General features: G+C 38.0%; 1 protein-coding gene across 3 annotated transcripts in view; it reads left to right on the top strand.

Annotated features, from left to right (window-relative positions):
* Window positions 1–4,901: 4,901 nt before the first annotated feature.
* PEX5L (peroxisomal biogenesis factor 5 like) overlaps window positions 4,902–21,681 on the top strand; it is a 207,114-nt gene continuing 190,334 nt past the window's right edge. For 2 of the 3 annotated variants that reach the window (XM_073232021.1, XM_073232025.1), the window contains exon 1: window positions 4,902–5,347. In XM_073232021.1, the coding sequence (XP_073088122.1) occupies window positions 5,327–5,347 (21 nt within the window). In that variant the 5' untranslated portion in view covers window positions 4,902–5,326. The remainder of the gene's footprint in view (window positions 5,348–21,681) is intronic. The other variant, XM_073232027.1, reaches the window with a different exon arrangement.

The raw sequence follows: 21,681 nt of genomic DNA on the forward strand, positions 1-21,681 counted from the left end.
GTAAAATGTTTCCCACCACACAAAGGGGCCAGAGACGGGAAGAGAGAGTGCCACAAAGAGAAGAGAAAGTTCTTACCACTAAAAGAGGATATGGCTCTGAGCAGCATACTATATTCCATGACTATGAATAAAAACTAAAGGTTTTGGATATTAGTAAGCGATAAGAAGCCAATAAGGTTTTTGAACTTGGCAGTAATGTGATGATAGTCTTTATGAAATTAATCTGCTGCAGTTGGTTGAGGTAGGAGATGGATGGAGGAATTAAACTAGCTTTGACACTGGTATGAAGTTTAGGAAGTCCATGCTAGAATGGTGGTGATTAAGAGTAGAAAGGAGGAGTCAAAAGCAAAATAGATTTTTGTTTGAAAATATTTTCTCACCGGGGCTAAGAAACTCTAGAAAATAAATTTAATATTAAAAGCTATATTAGATTGCTGAAAGAACACTGTCATAAAGAAAAAACAACAAATATCAATTATTTTAGTGCAATGTCTGAAATTGGTTTAATAGGAGACTCAACTCTGAAGCATCCAGTTTCTTTATTCATTTGGAAGAACACTGCTGCCATCCCCTAGTGACCAGAGTCCATAGTTTTCTTCAGTCATAATTCCCTCTGACAGCATGGGATCTGGTGTGTGGGGCTCCCAAAATTCTTTCCATATCTAATGCCCTGAACACCAACTAATCCCATTCAATGTGTCACAGAGACAAAAAGGACAAATGGGCCAACTTTAACAAAATGTTCTCCCTCTGATAGAACAATAAAACCAATTAGTCATTTTAATTTGGTTCTACAGTTATTTTACTTTTGTTCTTTCCTACATCATCTTTGAACAGCAGGGTTTGAATTGTACAAATTATAAAAGAATGGTTGAATCACTGATAGACTGTTATCCCTGATTTTCTTAAGTCTACAAGCATACTGACATCATCGTTATTACTCAGCTTTTTAAAAGATTTAATAAATGCTGAATTTTCAATAACCATTTAATATGCTGGAAGATTTACTTACTAATAACATTTAATTTGGTAAATACAAAATATATTCTCTGCTACCACTCAACTCTTTAATTTTATTATAGTGATTAAAATTGCAAATATTAGCTTTTCTTGCTGTAAGAAATCTGGGTGTGCTGTGATTTCATGTTAAAAACTCTGGCCACTCAAAATGCAGATTATCTTATAAATGGAGAGACATACACATTCTGCTTTTCTCTTGGCACTGATGTTGTTCATGTGCTAAACTGCAAAATCCAAGAGCTAACTTCTCCATATATTTACACAAATAAATAAGCCTAGGCTACAGTGCTGCTCAAGTTTGATGGAGCATACAAAGCACTTGGGGATCATGTGAAAATGCAGATTCCAATTCAGTAGGCCAGGGACCTGAGAGTCTGCATTTCCAGCAAACTCCCAGGAGACTTTGACGCTCCTAATTGGGGGATCACACTTTCAGTAGCATCTACGAATTTAAAATGAGAAATATTTTCTGGAAGTGGAATCTGGTATTAAGTCATGCCCATTTCAGGTTGCAAAACAACTATGTGAAAGGAATGAGATATGAATTATCTTTATTTTGCTCAGATACAGTGCATGCTTCATAATATGAAATGATTTTGGGTTTAGCTGGGCAGTCATGGCTCAGCCACTTTTAAGTCAGATTATTGCTGATGGTGGCATCACTGCCAGTGGGACATACACCTGTGTGCATGTCTGGTTAGAAAAGGTTCTTTAGTGACTATTCTTTCCACAGTATATACAGTAACATTCTTCTTTTACTTTCCATGATAGATGTAATTGTTTGAGTTTGACACATATCACAAATTCATTTTCAAAGTTTTTTTCCACAATTCCAATAACTAATATGAAAACTAGAAGATGTTGTTAAAGGTTAAATAAAGCATATAGATGTTTGGCAGAGATTTTTATTCAAATATTTCTGGTATCAGAGAAGCAGACATACAGCTATTGCTGTTTGCCTTTCTTCCAAAAGAACCACACCTTTTCCAAACTGCTGCATCTCTGATTTGTGTGCTTGCTTTCTGTCCGTTTACCTAAACAATTCCCTGGAGGGAACAGAGATTACACCAGGAGATGCTTTCTTACCATTACTATAGTAATAGGATAAGGTTATGCACATTTTCTCCTTTCAAGATCTCTTAAAAATAACCTAATTTGCAAAAAAGATGTCTACAAATATAATTGTATTATGATTTAGCTTTTTGTTATGTGTATCATAAAATTCTTAGGGTTCACCAGAATACAGTGCACATCTGCTGTTACCTATCAATTTCCTATTGTATATTACTTGCACATTATAAGTTTCTTTTTTGTACCAAAACACCATATTACTTAAGCTAAAGTGCTAGATTTGGATGATATGCTTTGGCTAAGCCACATGAGATGTACAAATTGCTAGATGATTCTGTGAGTCAAGAGTATCATGATAGCGACATTTGAATTGATAGTCAGCCAAGTATCTTTACTCATACAGCTCGTATGTATAGTCTTTGAAGGAAGTATTTGTTCCATAGAGAGGATTAAATTTCAAACTGAGGGGGAAATGTTTGACTAGAAGAGGTTAGATGTGAAATCTTGGGGGAGATAGATAAAATGTGAAACCTCTAATGTTTGTTTTTGTTTTTTTTTTAACAAAAGTTTAGACAGATTTATCTTTCTGGGATGGTAAAATGTACTGTGAGGAAGCTGAACTGTGGGTTCCATGAAGATAGAGATCATGTCTGTCTTATTCATCACTGTATATTAGCACTTGGCACAGCACTCCTACATACTGTTCTTAAAATAAATATGAATGAATGAATGAATAAATGGAGGGATGCCTTCACAGATGCACAGCATTTCTGAGATTTTGTGAATGTAGGGAGCAATTAAATGAGTTACTTAGGTTTTAAAAGAGGATATTGTGAGGTTTCTCTTCAGTCTCAGTAGTTGCCATACTGGTACAAATGCTATTATGGTTGATGGTTCCTTGAATCTGCCATTAGATAATAATAAGCATATAATGGAGAGGAAAACTTTGGTCCCTACTATTAATTACTTCAGTTTTCTAGCACTTTCAAATCAGACACTAGAATTTCCCCAAGGATTTTATACCAACATGCTAGCATTTTACAATAAATACCTCTCCTCTTTTAAATTCATAGTTTGAGGTCTCATGAAATCATCACTCATCTTTTTTTGGACTGGAGAAAGTCTGTTTACATACTCTATACATGTTGGTTTATAATTTACACCTCCGTTTGCGTGCATTCAGTCGTCAGCACCCTGTGCAGTAGGCTGGACAGATATTCTCCTTATTTCAGAAGTGAGCAGAGAGCAGTGAGTAGTGAGATGGAACAATCACTTCTATCTGCTGACTCCCATTCCAGTGCTCTATCCTATAAAGGAAAATAAAACGAGATCTGGATGATACTTCACAGTTTACAGTTCTTATGAATGGATCTCGGTTTTCAGGATCAAACAATGAGTTTATCAGGCAGGGTTTAGACATGAAAAAGCTGAAGTCTAAAAAAGGGTAAAAGAACGTGTCCAAAGTTGGCTGTTAGTGGAATCTAATAGGAAAATCCACGTCTGCCGCCTACAAGTCTGAGTCGTTTAGTGTGTGGTTGGTTAGTCCGTCGGTCGGTCAGTTTTTTCAGGACCTCAGGTGCATTGAATTGCATCAATCATTTATTTGGTTCATTTCATGGTCTGCTCACTAGTCCCTGCATGACTCTGTTTTATTTAGTTACATAGCAATTTTTATAAGGCAATACATGTCTCAATCACCACCCAACATAATAGCTAAGGCACTGACGATTAACCTTCATATAAAATTATTCCCCATCCCTTTCCCCTACCTCCCCTCACCCAATATCACCAACATTCTGAATACTACATTCATTGTTCTATTGCTTTCCTTTTCATATAGCTATATATGAATATATATATTTATATCCCTAGGGAGTTTATATCCTTTTATAACTTTATGAAACGTATATCATGCTATATGCAATATTTGGAGGATGATACCATGCTCTATATAATTTGGGAGGGCATGTTGTGTAACTGGAGATCTTTTTACCAACAAAACTTGGTAATCATAGTATACATATATACACAAGCCCATGGTGTGTGTATGTATGTATATGTATATCCATTTGTGATGTAAAGACGACATCACTATCCTATCTCTTCAACTTGAAATGTATTTAAATCCTCTCTATCGGTGTATTATTTAAAAACCCATTCATTCCACAAATATTTATAGGGTGCCTACCACGTGCCCGGACACTATACTGTGCTGTGATACATCCGTGCAAAAACAGAAACACTCCTCCCCCAAAATTTCCCTGATCCATGGAAATAACATTGTATAGAGAGAGACAGACAATAAATAAAATCAGTATGTAAAATATACAGGATGTTAGATGATGTTAAGTGCTAGAGAGAAAAACAAGCCATGGAAGGCCCTTAGGCACTGGGGTTCGAGATTTTAAATAGAGGGCTCAGCGATGAATTGGGGTGGGGTGAGTGGGGAGAAATCTTATTCACCGAGTGACACGACGGTAACTTGTAAGAGCTGAATCAGAAGTAAACTCTTCAGAAACCCTCACGCTCAGCCTATTATGTCTGTAGGATGACGGATCAGTCGGTATTGCTCGCAGTCGGAGAAACAATTCATTTTCCTCCCACTTGTTCCGCAGCTGGCCGTAGGCTCCGCAGGAATCGCCCCGTAAGCCGCGGCCGCACCTGAACGCCTTTCGCGACCACCGCCCCGCAGGCACTTTGCCGCCGCGTACGCGCGTCCCCGAGCACGCGCATAGGGGCGCGCACCGCCCTCGTGCCTCCGGGCGCGCGCGCGCGTGCCCGGCCCCGCGGCCTCCAGGCAGGCGCGCCGCTGGGAGTGCGGCGCGCGCCCCGCTTGGCAGCTGCGGCGGCGGCCGGTGTGGGCGCTCCCGTCAGGGCTGGGAGGAGGACCGGGTTCTCGGCGGAGGGTGAGACATGAGGCAGCCGGGCCGGAAGCGAGAAAGAGTTAGGAGGAGAAGGAGTGAGTTTTAGAGACGCCCGGCGAGCCCAACCTGCGCCTGCGGGTGAGCGTGGCCGCCTGGGCTGCTCGCCGCCTCCGCGCGCTCGCCCGCGTCCGCTTTCAGCACCCGAGCGGAGAACAGTTCCCGGCCGCCACCGCCGGCCGCCTCGAGCCTGCTACCCGGCTCGGGCCCCTGCGAGAGCACCGCGCGCACGCCGCTGCTCCCCTGTGTGTGCAAGTACGCACGGGGAAAGAGCGTCCGGCGGCCTCGGGGAGCCCAGAAGAAGCTGAAGCATAATGTACCAGGGACACATGCAGGTAAGACATGTCCATCGAACTGGAAAGAAATCTTGGGGGCTAATTTAAGAGCAGGGCAGTTCCCCAAGTTTTTGTGGTCAAGTACTGCCTTCACACAACTCAACAAGTGAAGTGGCGCAACATGACCATGACATTTCCGTCCAGTTGCTCGGAAGGACTAGACGGATCTCTGAGGGTCGGAGAAGGGGAGGAAAGACCTAGGAACTTCGATTGGAAAGTTTGCTTTCTGTGCATTCCCTGAGCCTGTTTCTTTAAGCAAGATCAAGGAATCCAAACAGAGGAAACCTGGACATGACCGTGTTTCCGTTGTAATCCTATTGATGCAACTCGGCATGTATGTCAACTGAAGGGCAAACAATAATAGGAAAGACAAAGCTTTTTCTTTACCATCTGCAAGGGTTTCTTGACAGTTGGAACACTTCGCCACTTTAGTATTATTTTTTAAAGTGATAATTTTTAAAATGGTTTGTGCTGTATTTTTCCCCCTTCAGATGATGGGACATTGTCACCTATTCCTTATAGTCGCAGGATGACTTGGGAGGATGAATTTCAAATGTATGTTTGAGGCTCTAATATTTTTTAGAGGAGGTGCCGCCTCTGGTTATTAATGCTCATCTGAGCTGAGCCGTTGCTTCTCTCTAATGCACTCTACTCTCTTGGGCAGATTACTTTAACCTTGACTCCAGTTATTCACATGGTTGGTTCTTCCTTATAAAGGCAGGTGTACGCACTGGGGTGGGGAAATGAAGTACTAACTCAGCTTCCCGAAGTATAAACTGAGCTCTTTTTGCTGCTCCTAAATGCTTTACTAATCAGGCTTGACGTTTGGGCTTCCTTTCCATTCCAAAGATGGTCAAAGACAGTCATCATTTGCAGTGCCTTCATCCTAGTGTGTAATGTGTGAATACTGAGGATGTTGCTTTTGTGTCTTTTAGAGCAACTGCAAATAAATAAGTAAATGTTATTGCATTCATGACTTAGTGTTACCCAACATTTAATTTCCAAGTCTGTGGGGAAATTCTTTTGAACCATAATTTACTTCTATATAAAATGCTATTGTGTCATATTCCTAAGTTTTATAAGACTCCTAAATCGGTGCTATCAGAATTCCAAAAGCATTTTCCATATTACTGACATCATCCTGTTCTGAAAATTATTAATGGAATTATATCACAGTTGATGGACAATAAATTAATAGTTGAAATACATTTCTAAATATACGTAATAAATATGTGCATGTTTCTTATTAAAGGTACACTAACTGGAAAGTTGAGCAAAAATAAGCATTCAAATAATGACTGCTGAAAATAATAACAAAGGATTATTACTATAGTTTTATGCTTTATATTCACTCAACAGTGATACTTATAATTTTATATATTACCTATATATTATCCCTAAACAGTTTCTTCAAAGAAGCAAAATAGATTTTAATAAATAGATCCAATCTTCAGAAAATTGCTCATTCACACAAAATTCATAGTTGACTACTTGGACAATTTACAAAAACTTTACACATTATTTTTTTGTTGTTTGGAAATACAGTTTTGTGAATGAAGAACTGAAGCAACAATCTTTTAAATTCAGGCACCCATAAACAGTTTTAACTCAATTTCTGAGTATTTCAGGAGAGGATGTTATTGAAACTTGAATTGTCTAGAACAATACCTAAGGCTTTCATTTTACTTTGAGAGAACAGACAAAATGTAAGACCCTGCATATGCTCCCAACTTAATGTTTTTTCCTTATGCACTGCTGAAACAGCAAATATGATGGCTTGCAGCAAAACTCAACAAATCTTGGCTGCCTAGCTTAAACTGAAAACATTACTAAATAAAGACTGTAATCAATATGCTTGCCAAAATTCCAAAACACAATACTTTTTTCCTATTTACTATTGTTCTTTAATATTAAACATAAAACTTCTAGTGTTTTAATAGTTTAATTGCTATTAAATGTACGATCATCTGAATGGGACCCCTCCCCCAAAATAATGCCTCTTACAACCAGACTTATTATACAGTTATTTACTTACATTTTAAAACCCCAATCCCTTCCCCAAAGAATAGTGTTTAGCCTATAGACAAAATCTCCGTTGTATGGGTATATTTAGAGTAAACAAAGAATCTTTCTTTATCAGAGACAGCATCATCTTCCTGTATGTACCTGACTCTAATCAGGAGGAAGAAGAAACACTCCAAAATACTTGTGATTAAAAATCTGAGTAAATATTTGGTAAAGCGGATCAGGGATGAGCATATTCACTGACATTTCTGCCAACTCTGGAGTTTATTTGAAACAGTGGTATTAGCTGATACCTTCAAACAGGAGTGAAACAAAATATTTGCAGTCATTTCCTGTGCCTTCTAATTCTTTTTTCTGTATCCAAGAGATTTTAAAATAAAATGCATTGTAAACAGGCAGTCTGGAATGAAGGAGGTGTTCACATGAAGCCTTAAAAAATAGTCTAATTTAGAACTCCTGTAGTGCCTTTGTTTTTGCAACTTAATGATTTTGTAAATAGAGTCTGTTAAGTCTTATACATACGACTAATAGATCCAGTTTACTGAAGAACCAGAATTCATCTTAGAAGTCACAAACTTTTAAAAACACATATTTCGTTTACTCTGCTAGTTCATTAGAAGATCAAAATTGACATCTATTACAGATAGAGCATAGCATAGTAGCATATATTTCTTGGTTTCATATATACCTTTTAAATATACCTTGGTGGCCACAGGTATATTTCTTAAGAGCAGGGCCCAGGAGTTGTGCTGTTTTCCAACTGCCTTGCCAATTATTTCCCAGGGGAATTTATCACCCCAGCAACTTAAGCAAAGGTTGTTTCCTTAGTGACTGTTAGATTTACATTTTTTTCCCCCTTTTGACTAAGGGGCCCATGGTGATTAAATAAACTTTAGCATCAGTTCTGACCAAACTCTTTTCTTAATAGCTGACCTATAAGACCTATTATTATACTTAATAATCCCTCCAATACCTCTGTATGCTCTGTACTTTGATATTTATTTGTGTATGTGCATTTGAATTAATGCCAATTAGAGCAGAATAATTATGTGTCTGAATATGTCCTTAACCAAACTTTTTTGGGGGGATGGTATAAATATAGGGAATATAATTTCCATTTTGAACTAAGATTTGTTTTTTTATTGTTAATGAAGCATATCCAGTAATTTTTTTTTGTTTTAAATATAAGTTATTTCAGAAGGCAGTAAAAAAGTCTATTTGTAATTGTAACTGATCTTTGTTATAGGCATTCAAAACAGACTTTCCTGATTTATTCAAGCTAGGCTGAGAAAACATTCCACACTCTGGCTTCACAAGACATGAAACAATAAAAATTTCATGACATAAATTATAAAATTATTAACAGCTCTAAAAGTAGACATTTTATTTCTCTTCCTCCAGAGGGGTTTTGTGTTTATCTTTATGACTTGACTTAAGCTTTTTAGAAGAATCTTGATGAAGGGGAACAGCTTGGGTAACATAAATTATGTTAATACATTAGATCTGGCCACTGGGGATTCACTTAGGCTCACTAGAAACAACGAATGCATATGGAAAGACACGAAGAATTCCAAAGACTATGGAAAGTTGTCTTCAACATCAATAGCAGCAGTTTGTCATAACTGAGACCCTAAGCAAAACTAGTAAAATACATATTTGTCATGTCACTTATACTGCTGTAAAAGATCCATTTTCCTCCTCCTGATGCCTCCATTTTCTGTCCTATGTCATTTCTTTATCAACCCTTTGCTAACAAAAATATAATTAATACCAATGCACCCCTCCTACACATACACACCCCACAGTGGTATTTGCATTTTCAGAGGAGAGTCTTTGAAGATTCGCTGGGGTGCGCGGCGTAGTAAGGAGAACGAGGTAATGCTGCCCTCAGGCTAGGGTTGGCTGTGTGTTTTAGTCCAGGGGAGTTGGGGCATCCCCCTCTCCCCCACAGCTGGCTCAAATGGCACACCTTCCCTTCCTCCTCGTGGTCTTCCTATGAATGATAATCAGCATTAATACTCATTGGGTGAGTTTATTTCAGACATGTGTTTATTGTCTGAAATAGTATTAACTAGAACTCATGTACAGGAAATTCATGTGCAGTGAATATGATGCTCAAAATTATGACAGAGGCTCCAGCGTGATTCTGAAGTGCCTTCCGATGTATTTACAAGCAAATCATGTTTGGTATGAGAGCAGTATTGAGCTTCTAACACTTAAAAACGGTCCTGCTTATGCTATAATATTGCTGAATATTAGATTAACCTGGAAATTTTATTCCCCAGCCATGCTGGCCAACAGTTTACATTATACACTTACTGTGAGAAACACAATATGTTCTTCCTAGATTTTGTTTATGGTTTGTAAACATTCTTCTTAAAAACATGTGTTTGAAAGGAAAAATTCCAGCATATGAATGTTTTGACTATAAAACATTTTTAAAGATTCAGAAAAGGTTCAAACAGAACTTGTTAATTTAAAAATCCTGAGTCTCTGGTATTACCACTGCCAACCTAGGAAACATTAAGATGTTATGTATCATGTAGTCAAAACATCTGGCAGGCTGATTCTTTACACTTTTCATTGAGATCACATGTTGCCAACACAGGCATAAACTATAGTTGTTTGAGGATTTTATATTCTAGGATTAACTTCTAGATATGCTTCTAGAGTACCTAGTGTGCACTTCCTATACTAAAAGTGAAGGTAAATCCCAGTGCAATGTTTTTTAATTAAGAGACCTAAGTCCAGTTTGAGTGTTCTGGGATGTCTAAACATGATGTAATTTCAAATACACTGATACAGAAAATGAGCTTGCCAAGTTTCTGACACATGTATCACCTTCTTATGTGCAGGATTTGTAAAAGGGAAAAGTCGTCTCGAGCAATAGTATGTAACCCATGGATCAGAAGCCAGAGTGCTGTGAATTGGAGCTTACATATCTTTCAGTGACCTTCATTTCCACTTCCTCCACTTCTACCACTCCTCACCTATGCTATCCCCTTTACTGGGAATACCAAATAGGAGACTTTTTTTCCCCAGTCTGTTAAGAAATATTTTTACATCTTATATATTATTACATTATACTGAGTATATACAGGAAGCCAGTTTATGCTCTCTTAGTTAAATATCAAGACCATTGCTGATTGGCCAGAGCTCGAAGTATAATACAATACACTGCCAATGTTGTCTTATAATGTCATTTTTGACTGATCCTTATTTGTACCAATATACTAATTCTATTAAAACTCCATTGGATAAATGACTATTATTATTCTTCATGTGAGATTTTACCAAAATGACCATCATTATATATTATTTTTAGACAATCACTGTTAGAAATTGCACAGATGAAAAATAAGGAGCCCATTCAGATAGAAAGGCGCTGCTATCCACCATTTCATTCAAGAGAAACACATGTAGCAGCTCTGAAATGGGGTAAACCTGAGCCTAGAAAGTTTGCATTGCACGTGTGTACACAACTGGCCAAAGCCCTGTTCATGCAGCGATAACCACTGAAAATTCAGACAGACCTACAAGTGGGACTTGGTGTAGTGAGAACTTTATTTCCCAAACAGAACGTCGTATGGTGATCTGTAAATCACGGAGATCACAAGAGAGGATTGGTACTGTTGTGACCCCAGAAATCTACCTAGGGAGTCACAAAGTTCTCACTGCCACCCACATACCTTCTTGAAATTATTTAGTTTTTAAAGCAACTGATAAGGTAGGGGAATTCAAAACCATTTCATATGAGTAATGATTGAAAGAACTGGGGATGTTTAGCTTGGAAACTAAAGATCGGAAGAGACCACAATGACTCTACATAAATATTTAAAGGGTTATTATGTAGAAGGGAATAGAATTGTTCTGTACAGCCTTGAAGAGTAAACCTGGTATCATATATGGGTGGAATAGAAAGTTTCCTCAAGGCAATGACAATAAAAAGACCATGGATAGGGTACCTACTTGGAGATGGAAGAGGCCTAGAGTGAAGAGTGAGCCGAAGGTGGGCAGAAGGGTGCACACACAGGCCTCTCACCCAAGACCATTATGCCTTGTGGATAAAATCCAGAAAACCACCAGGAGATGGTATGTATGTTTGTGTGTGCATGTCTGTGTGTCCTACGAAAAATAGTTGTAGTCGGCTGAAGTATGACCTAAAATATGCAAAATCCAACATGTCCTGGGGAAATAGTCTCTGGTTACCTGAAGTACATGGGTGAGCATTCAGACAGCCATGCCAGTACCATCATGCAAAGTGATCAAAAATTGTAAAAGGTCAGAAAATATGGAACCTTTTTCCATAAGGGAATGAGAAAGAGGAAAATATTTAGAGGAGAAGATAAAGCCTGTAGAGCTTTAAAATATCTTTTTCCTCTTTTCACGTGAGTGTTAACTCTAATATGTATGCTTATGCTGAGCAGTATCCTTTGATAATGTGGGAATGCAACATCTGGGCAGGTGATTATATTAATATAAAACACCTGGAAGCTTACTGGAAATGCAGAATCTCAGGTCCCGCCCAGACATGCGGAAACAGAAACTGAATTTTTCAAGATACCCAGTGATTTATGTGCATGTTAACATTTGAGAAGCACTGGTCCAAAAACATCTAGATATAAAACAGGCCCTGAACGATTGTACCAAGACCTTAGCAAAAAGCTTTATAGCTTTCTGATACCACAGAGGCATGATGAAGATTCCTGACAGAGGAGCTGGCAAGAACAACTATCACAACGATGAACAGAATTTCTTCTTTATATTGGCACCCAATTGGTAGTAGTTTTTCCATCTGTAGAAACCACAAAAAAACCTATTGTGTTCCACCTGAATAAAACAAGCTTTTAAATATTTATTAGAGTACTATCATGTCCTCATTCCATTAAATATTTTCTTCTCCAAGATAAACAGCCCAGTTCACTCAGTCATGGCATTTCTGATGTTTTAATGGCTCCAGGAAAGTATGGCCCTCTGAACAAGACACACTGCGCAAAATGTGATCTGACCAATGCCAAGCCCTGTGAGATGATTAATTTCTTGGGAAACACATCCTCTTTGACAGCCTAAGACTGCTGTAACATTTTTAGACTAAATTGTTCTTAAAATTGTTCTGATGTGTTTATTCTCTGAATAATTCGGGAGTTATGTCACAGGTTTTAGGTCTTTATACCGGAATAGTTTTGGATCTAAATGTGTTCATTAGAATATTCTACATTACTAGTTCCTTATGTCTCCAACAATTGCACTAATGTTCAGTTTCAAGGTCATAGAACCGTGAATTTGAGAGACTCTTGAAAATGCTTTGTTCAACCATCTCATTTTACAGATGAGGAAATTGAGGTCCAGAAAAGTAAGAGGCTTGCTCAAAAAGTCCCACATAGGCTAGTCAACAGAGCTAACTCTGGTCTGAAGCTACCTTCACCCAGTGTGCTGTTTCTATTACAGTACTATTCTTTATTTTTTATGTTTATTACAGTAAAAAATCTAAGTGCAAAGTAAACATTATAATTAATAAGTCACTAAATATTTCCAAATACCCAGGTGTTTGGCATTTAGTCACAAAAATTGATCTTTTCTTGCCTTTAAATTTTACTATAACTATTTGTTATTTTATATATTCAGTTTTGGTAGTCATTTGGCTGACAATGCAAGAAAGTCTGGTCTGTAACTGGGTTTTAAGCATGGAATGAGGTGCCATGAAAAGTTGTATCATTTTACCTAAAGGTGTTTCCCACTGTCTCTCTTTGGACTGACTAGGTTGACCATTTGAGTGAACTGGTCTCATAGGTTCTTGGAACTAGCTGCCTAAAGATACAAGTCAATCAATTCTTAGCTGTAAGCAACAGAGACAAACTCTGGCTCACTTAAGCAGAAAGCAGATTTATTAAAAATATATTTGGACAACTAATAAACATAGAATGAATGGTGAGGATAGAAAAATTGCCATTTTGCAATCATTTTATTAAAAATTGATTTAAGCAAGAATGACTAGTGGTTGCTAAATATCCAGTTTGAGGAGAAACAAGATACATCTGGAAGATCAAAATACCCGCATAAGCTACAAAAGAAAAAAAATAGGGGTGTTTCAATGGAGAAATTAGACAACATCCAAACAAGGAATCAAAGCCAGCATCACCAATATGGTAATCACCTGGTATACTTCTCTGGAGGTTATACCCTGAGAAGGGCACAACACCACTCATGTAATATTGCTCCTGAGAATGTATACCCAGAACCTAACCATAAGAAAATCTCAGACAAACCTAAAGTGAGGGATATTCTATAAAATAGATTATGTTTTTGCAAAAGTGTCAACATCATGAAAAATAAGGAAAAACTGAGATGTTTACAAATTAAAAGACTAAAAAGACTCAACAATGAAAACCAATATATGATCCTAGATTGGATATGGGCCTGGGAAAGAAAATTGTTATAAAGCACACTATTGGCACAATTGAAATTTGTATATGAACTGCATATTAAATTAACATTAATGTTATATTTCCTGAATTTGATAACTAAACTGTGGCTATATAAGAGAATATCTTTGTTTATAGGAAATACATGCTGTAGTATGAAGGGGCAAAGCAGCATAGCATATGAAACGTACTCTCAAGCACTTTGGAATAATGAAAATGATATGTACAATACAATTATATATAAAGAGAGTATACAAACAAATACAGCAAAATGTTAAAACTTGCTAAGTCTGTGGGAAGAGTATTATGGGAGTCTATTATACCATTCTTACAACTTTTCTGTAAGCCTAAGATTATTTCAGAATAAAAAGCTTTTTAAAAAATTTTTTAAAAGTACATTGGGGTCTTCCAGACTCCTGGAACTAGGCTCAAGATGGAAAGACCAGGCAGCAGGTAGTGGTACAGCCCCAGTCAAACCTCCAACCAGGTTAGTGCAGACTCCCTTTCTCCCTCACAGAGCGAAGAGCCCCAGAGCTTGCAGCCCTCACGCCCGAGACCTGGCCACTGTGTCAGCCACTTGCCACTGCTGCTCCTGCCCATAGAAACCCCCTGTTGGAGCAGCAGCTGCTGAACCCCACTGCTAGGATTCAGTCTCACCTCAGCTGCTTCTCTATGCCCCCAAATCCCAATTCAAAGTGGTGGCGGGTTGGTGGTGCCATGTCACACGTCCATACCCTATCTGCAGGATAGTCTGGGAAAGTGGGCAATTTCCCAAATACAGAGTTTAGATTTGGGAAAGTTTTTTTTTTTTTAAGCCAATACCCGCGGTAACATGTTATAGATATTGCTTGGAAGTAAAGTAGACTCCTCTCTATTTTGACCTGACTAGAGGCCAGTCTGTGCCTTCAGGCAAAAGAGTTAAAAGGAAATAATTCTCTTTAAGCTCTGTGCTTATTTGGTACTACCTGCCATTACATGCTGGCCTGTAGGAGAATAGAGACTATATTGGTTTATTAAGTCATGCAGCAAAGAAGTGAGGAATGATCCCTCCATCATTCACCAATGTCCATCTACTACTTGCTCCTATTCTTTTTGAGAAATTGGAAAGAGCTGTGTGAAGAATTTAGTAATTAATCAGGGAATTAAAGTATATATATAATATGCCTTAGTGATAAGCACATTTTTCCCTCATATGCAGGAATTTAATGTGGAAAACTGGGCACATTAGTGTTTCATATTCATCCAAAGGATGATTATAATCAAGATGCCCCATGCATTTGAGTCTTTAATATTGATATGCAGTCTATTATGTAAGTCTTTAGAAGATTTATGTAAGACAAAAAGAAAGTTGTTTTTAAGCTTGTGGCAAGATTAAATTAAAATAGTATCTTGGAGATATAAAAATCTTTAGAGTTCACATAACACAACTTTGTCACTTCCCATAGGAGGAAACAGAGAGCTAGGTCTTGATGGTTCAGGCTTATGGAATCAATTGCCTCTCCCCAAAATGGAAAAAAAAAAAAAGTATACTGGAAGGCTTAGACATCACTAGCATGCATCATACGTCACTTAGTAACCCCTCACATTGGAAGAGGCTGCAAAAACATAGTGGTTAAGAGTTTGTGCTCCAGGATCTGACAGTCGCAAGTTCAAAGCCTGACTTTACCGCATATTGTCTGTGTGATGATGCCCTTATAACTTATCCTCTCTAAACCTCATTTTCCTCATCTGTGACATGAAGAGAATAAACGGATCCATATGTTGTGATGACTTTGTAAGGATTAGCTCTTAGATTTTTAAAGGGCTGGCAAAGTGTTTCATATATGCTGCATGTAGAAGAAGGAGTTTAGCCACAGCAGTGCCTGTTATATACTTGGTTATTTACAATGATGACAGATGCTTGATTTTCTTGTCTCACAGTTCTGGATTTTTTTTTTATTTCCCCATTCTCAGACTCGTGCTTCTGTCCACTAAATATTACTCAGACTTTAATATTCCACTCAGATATTATCTCCACTGCTGGGTGCCCCCTGTGCACTCTCTCTTTCCCACACATACAATGCAGAATTAAGGATGTCCTCCTTGGCACCTTATATGCATTGCTAATACCATAATTAATGTACAGCTTTATTGTCAGTCTCCCCAACTACTTTAAGCCCATCTGTGGCAGTGACTATATCCAATACATCTTCACATCTCTGGAGACTAGTAATGTTAGGTACATACTCTTAATGCACAGTATTTATTGAATGAATGAATGAATTGGTGAATGAATTGATGAAGAAAAAATGAGAGGAATGAATGAATGAAATAGTCTCTTACTGTTCTGAATAAAGACTCCAACATGCAGTTGAGATGGTCTTCCTGATCCTAAGACACTCTAGCCCCAGAATATGGTCTATTCCCATGAGTTTCAGTAGCAAATACATATCAAGTGAAGTTTCCACACACTTGAAAAGGAATCAATTACAGGGAAACCTTATAAACCTTATAATTAGATTGCCACTGTAATTAACCAACACTCTGCTGTCAAAGCAGTCTATGCAGTTTAATGGGTTCAACCTCTCTAAAGCCTGAGGACAGTCTGGGGCTGCAGATTTAAAAATATAATAGATTCTTCTAATGGTTTCTAACTATATCTCTAACTGGCCAAGGTCATTTGGAATTAGAATCCATGCCCCTGAGGTTCTAGACACTTCACCAACTCATCTAGTTGTCAACAGCAATTTTGATAATAGTGCTAACACACACACCCCTGAGACCTCTGAGACGACAGAACATCATAATTAGAACTGCCCTAGGAAGCTGCCATTTGTTTACACCCATTTGTAAGGGCTGCTTCCACCTCCAGTCCTGACCTCCCCACTTTTACTCACACACACCCACAAGCACACACATGCACGTGCATTTCCCAATGATCCAGGGAAGGAGCTGGAACTGCACATGCAATTGTTATCTAGGGGACATGTCTATTTTGTGAGTCTGTCTGCGTATAGAGATATTTGTATTATATTTCCCGCACTTACTCTGATGTGGAAGCCTGAAATATGTAGTAGTAATTCCTACCTCAATCACAGGGTAAAAAGATTTTAAAAACCACATGTCAAAACTCTGTTTTATAGGAGGTAGGCAATAAGTAGTAGGCCAGTGATACCAGCCACCTCTGATCAAATTATAAAAATGGATCTTCTCTTCTCTGCGTGGGGAAAATATACAAAGACTCTCCTTTTCTGTGGAGGACACAATCCCACACACAGGCACACAATTTGGCCAGTGGTAATAAAGGATGGGCTTTCAGATCTGACTTGTGCCCCTTCATCCAGACATCCTTGCACAGCTAGTATGTACAACCGTATGTATAGCTCTGAGGGGAGACTCCTTTACCAACATCTAATCTGTATGTGTTTGTGAATGGGTGTGAAGGTATATGATGAAAAGTGAAGAAATGAGCTCCATTTTACCAAAGATATTCAAACACAGATTAGAGTATGAAAAGTGGTTGGCTTAGAGGATTATTGGCTTTCCTCCCAGCTCTAAGATTCTGATTATCAGGCCCTTAATTAGTGATACAGTACATCTCTGAGTGTTTGATCAGGCAGATTTCCCCAGTTCACTAATAATGATATCACAGAAAATAAATTAAAAGCTTTCCTAACATCAAGATACGTGTTATTCCCTGTGAAGTCAAAGATCAACCTCTCCTAATTTGTCAGAGGATGTGCTGCTGGGGAGGATCCTGCTGTCCTCCCTCCCATTCTTCAAGTAATACGAGATGCTTGTCTACAAAGCTATCCGCATATGACAGAACTCTCGGCTGGGATACTTATTATCTCTGCTACTACAGTCGCATTTTCTGAAAACCTCATAAAAGTTAATCTTTAGAATGCTTCAATGAGGTTGGCAAAGGATAAATATTTATCTTCTTCATGCTGATAAAGAGAATGCAGCTGATAGCATTTGACTGCCTCACCCAAACTTCCACATCAAGTCATTTGGGGACTGAGGCTAGATTGTGGTCTTCAGGATTTTTACTCTATTGCTTGAGCTTGCATAGCAAATCCAGGCCACATCTTCACATTAGTACCTCAGCTATTGCAAAATGACTCAACTAAAGGAGATAAAAAGGATTTTGCCAACATTGTATGGCCTTGAAGGGTAGAAATAGCTGATGGATTCTTCATATCATTTACACAGACATATGCTAAATACATACAGATTTATCAGTTCTCTGAAATGAACATCTGTGATGGGATGCACTTTCCTAGTGGAGTACAGAACAACTGTGCAACAGCCATCTTTTGTGCAGAAAGTCTTTCTAGAATCAGAAATGCCCAGGAGGCCAGGAAAATAGTGAGGCTGTGGGATAAACCAGAGCTCAAACCCATTGCAGAGTCACTCTGTGTTGACTCTGTAGAAGCAATATCTTGAGTTGTGTGTATAAACTAAGCTAAGCTATCTGTGCTCCCTACAAAATCTACTTTACTAAATATTTTGCTTCTGTGTTTTACCTTGTACTCTGTTTGCTATTATAAAAAATTCTGAAATAATGTGAACCAAATATTTTATGTTTTACTTTAATCTCTATAAAACCCATCTTTAAAATACCTGACAATATTAGGATTGAAAAATAGTCACTACTTATTTGGGGGAGCTCTGTCAATTTCTTCTGCTCTGAGAAATCCTTTTTTAGCAGGGAAAGAGAAAATACCAGCTTTGTTGAAAGAAAACTTCTAAATGGCAAGGTCAAGAATACTGTGAAGGAAATATGCATAGATCTTATTAATCTCAACTGATATTAAAATATCTATTTAAAAGGGAACCATTGCTCCCTAATTTCTTAAAATTAATTTTAAACTTTCCGTTAATTTGTGAGTGGAAAGCCAATAAGTAACATTATAAAAATCAAAATATGAAAGTGTGATCAACCAGCTCAATGTAAAATTTAAAGTATCAAAATAAAAATATTGTTCCCTTTCATAATAGATTTTGTCAAAATTAATTTTTTCAGTGATCAACTTCTAGCAAATTCATGTCCTGGCTTGAGAACCAATGCTAAAAGAATTTTAAAGTTCTGTGTTACATCAAGGAAGAATTAATCTAACTAATCTTCTATTTTCATTTTAGAAGTTAAAGTATTCTGCACCTAGCTTGTCAAAAAATATTATTTTATCCAAGGCTTGTACTGCATGTAATTCTGTCATTTTTAAAAATTGCTCAAATGGATAGCCTGTGTGCAGGCAAAGAAATATTAAAGTAACTAAGCTGAAAACATGGTTAATCTGGCATCTATGCTCATGTTAAGTATATCTACAAACCAGTTATTTCATCCCAACTAAATGCCAACATCACTAATTGACCACCTCTGCGTGCTCCAATTCAAAGACATTTTTGAACTCATTATTACCATGTAGCTCTGAGGGGAAGGGTATTCCTAGCACAGGGAAGTCCCCAATGAAATGTGTGAAACTGAAATAAGTCAAGGGAAAGGGTAAGCTGGGAGAAATCGTTTTTATTGCTTACAGCTTGCTGGAATTTGCTAACTAGGCCCAGCCCCATCCATCTCCTCCAGACACAGCTCACTCTGCAGCCATGGCGCACTTTCTACTTCCCACCTGCCCCTTCCGAAGGAAATCTGTTGGCAGGTTCTTGGTGACTGGCAGACACCAGACCAATTACGTACCAGGAACAGAAGGGAAGAGAGAATGGCCCTTTTCCTTCCACCCTTTGCTGCAGATTTACAGGAAGGCTTTGCAGTGGTAAACACCTATTGATGTTTAAATGAACTAAGACTAGGAAGAAGATTCTGGAAATTCTGTGATTTACCCACCTTTTCTCCTATTTTCCTGGATTGTCTAATAGTGCCCCCACCTACTCAGTGCCTATTGCAGAAACATGGAAACCATCCTCTCCTCTTTCTCCCTTACCCCCCAAATCAAATCCCAGTGCTCTAGTGCTTGCTTTCTAGTTCACTCCTGGGCTCCCCTATTGCTCCCTCCTCACAGCCACCATCTCAGAGTCACTTTCTGGTAGTCACTAGTTAGCCACCTAACTAGTCATTTTACTGCCAGGGTCATATCTTACCACTGTCTTTGCTATAGCATTAATTTGATCATATCACCCTTCTCTTTAAAGTCCTTTCAAGGGTCACCATCACCTAGAACAGTATTCTTACAAGTGCAGTCTTCTCTAGAATCTTTATCTAGAATACTTGTTTAAAATGCAGATTCCTGGACCCAATGCAGCCCTATTGAATCAGGCTCCATGAAGGTAAGGCCTCAGAATCTGCATTTCAACATTTTTTTCAGGTGATTTTAGTACACACTGTAGTGTGAAAAACACCTCCAGAATAAGATATGACTTATCAGGCCTATTTATCTGGCCTTCTCACCTACAACTTCTCCATGAGTAACCTGGACTCTAGCCTTGCTGAATTTTGGTGCTTCCCCAAACAGTACCAGTGCTTCCGTACCTCTGGACTTCTCTAATGATGCTCCCTCTCACCAGAACACCCACCATCTCATCCACTTGGCTTATCTTTCAAAACTCATCTAAAGGGTTATTGCCTATAAGGAGTCTGCCCTGAGTCTCCAGGGCTGGGGGAGATACTCTGCTGCCGTGCTCTCCTAGCACCCTGAGTCTATGGAGACCTCTGTGTCACTTCCCCTCACTCTGCTCTCTGGTGGTTCCCTTGGCTGTGTCTTGTTCATCTTTTTAATCCTGGTGCCTACCCCAGACACTGCTTATGGTGGGTGAGCAGTGCATGTGGGATTAAATCATGAGTCATCAAACTAATTCATCTTTCCATTAGCCTGAATTAATCTGTTTTGATTTAAACTTCTAGAGAGAGATTCCTATAGACCACAGAGATAGAACATCTTATCTGGGCTCTTTGCAAATGGAACTAAATTATGAAAATGGACTATTCCCTTTAAAAATCAATTAATCCTGAATATTGCATTCAAATTCCTGTGTGATTAATAAAAAGTGGGGAAGTGTTAGGTGTGAGGAACAAAGAAAGAGTATGAACCAGCAGGCAAAAGAATTAGATCCCAGGTCTCTTTCTGCATTAACCAGTGTATGATTTGGGGAACACCTCTTAATCTCTGAGTCCCAATTTTCTCATCCAAAAGATAACTAAATAGACTCTTAATATTTTTCCAGTACTATTACTTTATTATTCTAAACTAAAATTTAATAAATCAGCATTTTGAGATATGAGTTAATGCAATAAAAAAGGAATTTCAATAAATGATTTGTAGAGTTTATCATGTATATGAAATTGGATTTGGGAGAGGAAAACTATTGATCCAACTTACCATGACATTAGACCACAATTATATATACTTTTTTTTCCTACTTAGTTGTTTTATTTTATCATGTGGGTTTGGATTTTTCTTTTATCAGTTAATTGCATGATTTCCTTATTAGATGAAATTATAATCATCCCATGAATTACATTATTATGAATGAAATGAATGTTTCAGTATTAGTTGACTGGGATCATCTTTACATTTACCTTATGGTTTTCAAAGACATGGACACAATTTTTGAGTGAAGTATTAATCTAAGTTATAATACTCCCAACCTGTGTGACCTTGGACAAATTTCTTAACCTCTCTGAGCATCTCAAAATAAAAAATTGAAGTGTGCAGTAAGTTATACAATAGCCTGATTTCTTGATTTCTGACTCTTGACAACAAGAAGAAATTTGTTACCAAACTCAATAGTGGATTCTCTGCCTAAGAAACATCCTTTTACTATTGAGGATAGTAAAGATATTTTGCATTATCTTTAACCAATATTCTTCACTATTGAGGGTGAAAGAGCGTTGCCCACAGTATCCAATTAAAACACAGTGTCTCATTAAAGCAAACCCTAGCACTTACC

This window comes from Manis javanica, chromosome 3 (genome assembly GCF_040802235.1).
Source record: "Manis javanica isolate MJ-LG chromosome 3, MJ_LKY, whole genome shotgun sequence".
Lineage (NCBI taxonomy): Eukaryota > Metazoa > Chordata > Mammalia > Pholidota > Manidae > Manis > Manis javanica.